The sequence below is a fragment of the Mobula birostris genome, chromosome 24 (genome assembly GCF_030028105.1).
Source record: "Mobula birostris isolate sMobBir1 chromosome 24, sMobBir1.hap1, whole genome shotgun sequence".
In the NCBI taxonomy this organism is placed as follows: domain Eukaryota; kingdom Metazoa; phylum Chordata; class Chondrichthyes; order Myliobatiformes; family Myliobatidae; genus Mobula; species Mobula birostris.
The window spans coordinates 56,857,265-56,866,153 of NC_092393.1; the positions used below are offsets into that span (position 1 = coordinate 56,857,265).

Below are 8,889 nucleotides of genomic sequence, written 5' to 3' on the forward strand. Positions count from 1 at the left end.
AGCCATTAAACTGGACAGCCTATCAATCTATTCACATATTTCCTCCACATAAGCAATCTTGTGAATTCTTCAATATTTATTCATAAAACCTTGAACACTGTGGCAAAACATGACTTTGCAATGTGCTACACTATTAAACCTCACGTGACATGAATCAATGCTGGCCCATAATGATAAATGGTAATTAGCATCATCACATTGATCTGAGCAGATGGATGTTTGTCCAATTATTTTGTAAGGTTCTTGGCTCAGATACATATTCCTTACTTAGAATAAATACATCTGATAAGATCTGGCACCATTCACATTGTTTTGAAGATTTGATGACCGATTTAGTATACTTGGGGACAACCTTCCTGATTATTATTTTTTAAAAAGTACAAAATAAGTTGTCAAGTTATCTTGGAAAAGTTTAGAGTATTTTGTTTTAAAATTGTTTAACAAAATCTTCAAAACTAATTTATGTGTAACTTAGTCAGGGAAAAAGAATTGAAGCTAATGTTTTGTTATAGTTCGCAGCCTTAAGCGCCACTTGAACTGCCGAAGAACAAGGTAAACAAGTTTCATTCCGTCGCCATCTAGTGACGGTAATGAACGGACGAATGTATTACATGCACATTTTGTTTACCCATAAAATCCTAACACTAAAAGATGACCTTGGTTCAAATGAGCTGCAATCTATGCAGTTAAGCACCGTATCCTATAATAATAATAATAAAAATTCAGTAGTCACATCCGAAGAACAGGAAACTGCTTCTGACTCGAACATCTAAACAAAGGCATCGTGCACACCAAAACCCGCCTATGGTGTTAAGAAGGTAGTCCTGCTTACTCTTTCGACACCGTATTATATTATACCTCGCTAGTTATCACTTTCACCGATTTTTCTCGACTTATTTGTTTATTTTCAAATGAAGACATTGTTCATTTTTACTTGTAGTAAGACAGGGAGGCTTTCAAGTGCGAAGCCCACGGTTCGTGTACACAGAACGCAGTCATATGATTTTCGTTATGTGATAGCAATGCTTTGCAATAGAGGCATGTAAAAGCTGAAACAGATGGAACGTTTCCTAAACCTAACAAGTGACCGGAAACCGACAAACTCGATTTCATGCAAACCGACAAAATCAACTGAACCTTTAACCAGGACAAATAATAGATAAAATAGAAAACACATTTAGCTGCAATTACATTAATCAGGCACAGGTTTTGTTCGAAAAAAGACCACCATTAAATATTTATCACGTAAGCTCCACTTACCTCCTCTACTGTTAGGGGCATGCAAATCCTGAACTCCTTCACCAACATAGTCCTTCCTCGAAAGACTCTTTCCCCTTCCCTTGAAACTCGTAATACGAGAGATTCTGTAGGTAGAACGGAGTCGCTGCACAACGGTTGAAGTGGGGAAATCAACCGTTAGCTTCTGAAGGTTCATGCATCAAACACAAGCAGAACGAGTCTTCGCTATCTTTGTTTGAGATCTTGTTTCAAGTTCAGATCATGTGAAGGCAGGGAGTTGGAATAGACTGAAACGACTCCTTACCGAACATTACGCGCAAGTGAGTATTGATCGACGATAGAGAAAACTGGGAAGAGAACACTTTCATTCCAGCAGAGCTATTGGCAAGATAACCTCAGAAATACACTGACCCACCAAAATGTGAATACGTTCACATTATTCTTAACGATACTGCTTGTTCTTTCAGTCTTTCCTTCTTCAGCAGAAAGCAAACACCGCTTATTTCCTGTTTCAGGAACTGTGAACTATCTCCCTTGCACAACTCAGCATATCATGCTTTTTTTTTAACACCGCTATCCTTGAAGACCTTGACAGATATTGTCTCTCCGATCACTTTAACAGTTGCAGCTTCGGCACAACTCCCCGCAGCTTCCTTCAATGACGGCACCAGGAAGGCTAATGACTCCGTCCAATTGGAAATAAACTAGTCTGGAATGTGGCGAATTCAAACAAAACATATGTCATTGATACAAATCGATCTTTAAATTCTCATTTTCCACATGTGCTTTTAATCAAACAATGCGTTTAGCATTTTTAATTATATTGGATAATAATGGTTTCAGATTTGGATTCGTTCAATATATTATCGTGCTTTAAGGTTACGAGTTATAAGGCTATTGACAAGGATCAAAAATCGTTATTACGAATAATTAGTTCCGAATTGTATTAACTATTATTAACTGCTGCACGCTTTTAAAAACACTTACACTGAATCACCTTTAAAAAAAATTACAGAAACTTTCCTGAGACTGCTTGCTGATGAGATCAATGTGGGATTCAGATTGTGCCACAAATGGGACAGGTGATGCTTGACAGAGCAACATTTTCCATCTCAGTTTTTCTGCCCTTCTGACAAATAGACACAGAATTCTCAACGCCATCCCAAATACTCCTCCTCCATTTTGAATAAACATGGGCAGGAGGCTTTCAGAACATTATCGAATGGTGTTTTTTCATTGCCTATCTGTTAATCTTTTGATCTTACGAGTCTGCAATAGACCTGCTACAGAAGTCGGTGTTAGGTAATACGTGTTTTCAAACATATTTTATCTCTGCTGAAGTTTGTGAATCTATTTTTGCAGTGTTCCTCTTTGTCTACAAAATCAATAATCAAACAAAGCAGTTAACAAACAGCAGCCTAATTCCCTCCAACAAATTCACAGCAATCTCCCAAGACTTTTGACTCTTGGAGTCTTTTCTACCATTGATCCGATTCATGGCTGATTATAAAACCATAAAGTATAGGAGCCAGATTAGGCCATTTGACCCATCAAGTCTGCTCCACCATTTCATCATGGCTGATCTACTTCCCTCTCAGCACCAACCTCCTGCGCTCTCCCAGTAACCCTTCATGCCCTGACTAATCGAGAACCTATCAACTTCTACCTTAAATATACCCAATGACTTGGCCGCCACAGCCACCTGTGGCAACAAATTCCACAGATTCACTACCCTCTGACTAAAGAAATTCCTCCTCATCTCCGCTCTAAATGGACGTCCTTCTGTTCTGAGCTTGTACCCTCTGGTTCTAGACCTCCCCACATCCATTCTATCAAGGCCTTTCAACGTTTGAGAGGTTTCAATGAGATTCCCCCCCCCCCATTCTTCTGAATTCCAGTGAGTAAAGGTCCAGAGCTATCAAATGTTCCTCATATTGTAACTCTTTCATTCCCAGACTCATTCACGAGAACCTCCTCTGAACCCTCTTCAATGTCAACACATCCTTTCTTAGATAAGGAGCCTAAAACTGCTCACAATACTCCAAGTGAGGCCTTACCAGTGCCTTATAAAGCCTCAACATATATATCTCTGCTTAAATATTCTAGTCCTCTCAAAATAAATGCTAACATTATATTTGCCTTTCTCATCACCGACTCAACCTGCAAATTAATCTTCAAGGAATCCTGTTTGAGGACTCCCAAGTTCCTTCAACCCTCGGATTTTTGAATTTTCTCTCCATTTAGAAAATAGTCTATACTTTTATTTCTACATTAAGTGCATGACCATACACTTCCCAACACTGTTCCATCTGCCACTTCTTTGCTGATTTTTTGAATGATTTATCTCACCATTTTCCTATGCTCCACCCAAATCCCTTGAGTCCTATAATAAACAAAAATCTAGCGTTCTTAGTTTTGGATTATCTAAGTTACTGGGTCTGCACAAATCTCGGTAATAGAGTATTCTGTGTATTGGGAGAAATTTCTCCCAATTCCACTCCTGAATAGCTGACTCCATATTCTGAGACTGCGATCCCTGCTCCTTAATTGGGGAAACACCTTTCCTGCGTCCAGCATGATAAGAATTTTGTAAGTTTCAGTGAGATATCCTAGCTATCTTCTAAATTCCATAAATCACAGGCCTACTCTACACAACTTCTCCTCATGGGTCAAACTTCGACAGAATGCTGCACTCCCTATATTATATGCTTTTATTAGGGAAGAACACCAAAACTATCCATAATTAGTAATTGATTTATTATCATCACATGCTGATCATCAAGGAATAAATATTATTACCAATCCTCACTGACTGAGGTCGGATGATGAGGAAGTCAAGTATCCAGTGGCACAGGAAGGTACAAAAACCCAGGTCTTGACACTTGATGATGAGTTTGGATGGGGTGACTGTGTTAAATGCTGATCTGTAGTTGATGAACTGCAGCTCAAGGCTACATGCTTAGCCTCTTCCTGCTCTGCTATCTATACATAGATGAGTGTGTGGCTAAGCACAACTCTAATGCCTATTTCATATTCACTGACGATACTATTCTTTGGACAAATCACAAATGGCCATGAGTCAGCTTACCAGAGGAAGAGAATTCACCTGATTGAGTGGTGCTGCAATAACATCTTGCTCAATATTAGCAAAACGAAGGAGATGATTGTTGACTTCAGGAAGGGAAAAGAGGGTGAACATATGCCAGTTTATATTGAAGGAGAGAGTAGCAACTTTAAATTCCTGGGCATTAACAAAGACATTAACAAGGGTTTGAAAATAGTGGTGAGCATTTCTTTTGAACCTCTGGAATCAAGTTCAATTTTTAGAACTTAGCCACTGTTTATCCTTCTCTAAATACCCCTGAGACCATGGTGTGAATCATCTACCTGAAACACTTACCCCCTATGGTGTGACTTGGAAGAGAACAGGCAGAGAATCAGAAAGAAGTTTAATATTACAGGAATATGTCGTGAAATTTGTTGCTTTGCAGCAGCAGTATATTGCAATACAAAACTGACCACCCAGTTTACAGGGGGGTTGGAGGTCAGTATGAGTCTAGAAGCCAAGACTCTAAGGTCAAACAGAGCAAAATCTGAAGGGCAAAGCTGCAGGTTGAAGTCCAGAGCATGGAAAGTTCAGAGATAGAGATCTGAAGATTGAAGACTGAAGGTAGAGGCCTGAAGGAGTCCTGAAGTTCCAGGTCACTCAGGATCCTTGTGAGTCAGAAGTCGAGGCCCAAAGGTCAAACAGTGATCAGCAAATCCTGGGGTAAAGTCCAAAGTTAGAGGTCCAATGTCTGTAGTCTGACAATATGAGGACAAGGACTGGATGCCTGAAGCCTGTTCTAGGGATGAAGCTCTGCCTGTGTATGTGGGTGCCTAGGTAGGAGGGATAGTTATTGTTCTTCTTCTTGCTGCTAGTGTTGTTCTGTGGAACATTGTGGGTAGGCTATGTTGGCACTGGAATGTGTACCAACACATTCTTGAGTATGCTGGTTGTTAACACAAATGACACATTCACCGTATGTTTCAAAGTATATGTGATAAATTGAGAAATCTGAATGTGACAATGATATTCCCATGCTCTGAATGTTTGGAGTACAGTATATGTTCCCATTTCTAATTTTATATTGCAGTGAAGGACATTGATAAATCTTTGTGACTGGGATCTAGAACCTGCCCTGAGGAACTCCAAAAATGATACTCTAAGTCTGGGATGACTATCCTACAAAATAACAACCAATGTTTGTGAAAGGTGTGCCTCTTACCATTGGAGTTCAGAGTTTTACAATGTTATACTCATTCAAACACTGTCATGATATCAAGATCACACACTTTCACCTCATTTCATGTTTTCAGGTCTCTAGTCCATATTTGGATAGAGGCTGTAATGAGGTCCAGAGCCTTGTCATCCAAAATGGCTTATCTATTGGTAAATGCTTGTTTTATTGCATGGTTAACGATACCTTTCATCATGTTGCTGATAATCAAGTGCTGACTGATCTAGGTAATTAGCAAGACTAGATTTTTTTCCCATTTTTCTGTGAATAAGACCTATCTCACACTGCCTGAGTTGCTAGATGTTTCCTCCATTTGCTGCTTTTATTTCCTACTTCCAACATCTTTAGTTTTCCTTTTGATTTCCAGTAATTTCCAAGAACAAGGGAGGGTATAAAGAATGAACATCTGAAGATGATAATGACAGCATATTTGAAAGTGGTAATGGTAAAGTTTCTGAGGAAATATATTGTTGACAATATTGGCTAACATTGATGAAATTATGGGCTGGGGGAAGCAATAATTTGCTGATAACGGGATCAGGTAAACAAGACTGGGTTAATTGGATAAGGTGAGCTTGGGCAGCATAAATCAGGCAGTGGGATGAAACCAGAGAATTAAAATCATTAACACAAGGAATTCTGCAGATGCTAAATATCCAGAGCAACTCACACACAAAATGCTGAAGGAACTCACCAGGTCAGGCAGCATCTATGTGGAGGAATAGAGTTGATGTTTCAGAAATAGAGAAGCTGAGAACATTGTATGGTATTGGATAGGGTGGTCAAGCAAGCAAAGTGACTGGCTGATGATTTCAGTCTTTATGATATAAAAAAATATTATGAACTCACATTTTTGATGATGAGAAGATATGAGCTATTTCTATATTAGTAGCTATTCCGTGTTTAGTTTATGCAGTCTTAAACTGGACTTCATAATGGATAAACTGGAACAGAAAACAATAAAAATATTTAGCAGATCAGATAGTACTTGCAAAAAAGATAGTAATTTTTCTGGTAACAGCCTTTTATCAGAACAAATTAATCATAACTGTTTGCAGTGTTTTGGTTTTGGAAAATGTTGTTCGCAAAGCCAGGTTGGGAGTCATACATTGGGTGAAGAGTGCATGTTGATGAAGAATCTCCACAACATTGATGGGACTGTATCTTATAGATGGTAGATACGACAGCTTCCTTGGGTGTTACTGGTAGTAGTGAATATTCAGTACCGTAGGTGAAAATAACTATGACAATCCAGCATGTTCTTAAGTATTATTAGACTTGCACACTGAGGCAAGCGGAAAATATTCCATCCCCCACTTGACATGCCTTACTAATGATGACATAGGTATGAAGTACAGTCAGAAGGTGAGTCACACACCATAGAATTCACCACTCCAGACCTATCTTGTCACCCCAGTATTTATGTAGCTTGTTAAGTTGAGTTACTAGTAAACAGTGACCCCAAAAACATTGATATCAAGATTTCACCTACAATACTGCTGAATGTGAAAATAAGCTTATTAGATTTCCCTTATCTTTGAGACTATCATTGTCTGACATTTATGTGACTTGAATACTCCTGCCAGTCATGGAGCTCAATTCCAGAAGTTGTCCAGTTCTTGTTTCATGTAATTATATTCTGTTCCATTTTCAAAGGAGATGAGAACAGAATTAAACATAGTGTAAATCAGTGAACCTGCCTACTTTAGACCACGCGAGTTCCTCCAGCAACTTGTTTTTCTTTTTGCTGAATTTTAAGAGCTCCTTGACACCAATTTGATATCAAAGGCAATTACCTTCACCTCAGCTCTATAATTCAGTTCTCTTTCCATATTTGAACAAAGGCGGGAAAAAAGACTAGAATCAAATTGTTCAGGTGAAAACCAATCTGATCATCTGGAAGTGCCATTAATTAACACTGTCCATTATCCTTTCAATTGTTTGCTGATAACTCAGAGCATGGATAATTGGGAGGATGAGATTGGTCTTTCTATGGATAGGATATACCTCTGCAATTTTCCATGTTGTCAGATGGATTCTGTGGATGTAGCTGCACTGGAACAGCTTAGCTTAAGGTGCAACAAGCTCTGGACCATAGGTCTTCAGCACCACAGCCAAGATGTTGGCTTTGGTAGACTCACTTCTTTGTATCTCATAGAGCAAATAAAATTGGCTTTAGTAAAGATGTGGTCCACAGGAGAAGGCAAGGATATTATTCAATCAGTACATCAGGCTTAAGGTGGTTGCAAGTATTTCAACTATCCCTGGATACAGCAGTTCTGCTGAAGTTTGATCATGTTTTTGGCAGTTTATAACATTCTTCAGCTTGCACATAGTCCTATAATGTCACAAAGTCAGTGGGGGAGGAGTGGGGAACTCATCTTTAGGTGATCTGATGGTGCTCCTTAAGTGCTCTTCCATTCTTACTAATGAATCAAGTTTATTTCCTTGGATTAATGCTAATGATAGAGTGAGTGGTACACACTTGTTTGTGTGACAGGAAGTATGAATACATCAACCAAAGGAAACCAGTGGATGGTAATGAGCAAAAATTTGCCTTGCTGACAGGAAATTTGGAATCAAATTACAAGACTTTTATACCAATTCCCACAGTGGAAATATTTTCTAGCAGTCGACCACATCATTTACTGCTATCAACATCAACAATTTTTGAATACTGATAGGTATTACAAATTATGTACCATCCCTCCTATCTCACACATTTATTTCAGCCTCATTTTAATACATTTTATGTCAATAAAGACAAAACACGAACTGCAATAGTGGAGCAATCAGAGTAGTTGCCCTTTTTTGAAACCACCTTCACACAGTCATAAGTACGGATGCATAACTGGGCCCCACTGTAACATAGTGTGATACTAATACAGCTCAGGGTGTTGCCGTTCAGAGTGAAAATTACAATGTCATCTGTAAGGAGTCCGTACTTCCTCCTTTGAAATGTGTGGGGTTTCCCCAGGTGCTCTGATTTCCTCCCACAGTCCAAAGACGTACAGGTCTTTGATTAGGCTAGGGTTAAATCAATGGTTGCTGGGCAATGCAGCTCAAAGGACCATAAGGGCTTATTCCATGCTGTATCTCACTAAACAATTTATTAAAGTATATATTACCTTATAGTAATACTATAATAGAGAAGGAAGTCATTGTATGCATTGAACTCCCAGGGAGAAATCTTGTTAAACCCGTTTTTCCTATTCTTATTTTTCTCTACCCTACCAACCAACTTTCACACAGTCCACCACCCTGAATCTGTGTTGTCATTCACCAACACAAAAGACTTCAGTTCAGTAGCCAAATTAACATACTAGCATGTCTTTGGGGTGTGGAGAAAACCAAAACACCCAGAGGAAAC

The 8,889-nt window shown here is 38.9% G+C and overlaps 1 protein-coding gene across 1 annotated transcript in view; it reads right to left on the reverse strand.

Moving 5' to 3' along the window:
- The window catches only part of LOC140187055 (cytoplasmic phosphatidylinositol transfer protein 1-like), a 319,781-nt gene extending 313,332 nt beyond the window's left edge, over nt 1-6,449 (reverse strand). The window contains exons 1-2 of the mRNA XM_072241968.1: nt 6,369-6,449; nt 1,261-1,948 (exon numbers count right to left, since the gene is read on the reverse strand). Coding sequence (XP_072098069.1) covers nt 1,261-1,308 — 48 coding nt within the window. The 5' untranslated portion in view covers nt 1,309-1,948; nt 6,369-6,449. The remainder of the gene's footprint in view (nt 1-1,260; nt 1,949-6,368) is intronic.
- Between the last annotated feature and the right edge of the window lie 2,440 nt (nt 6,450-8,889).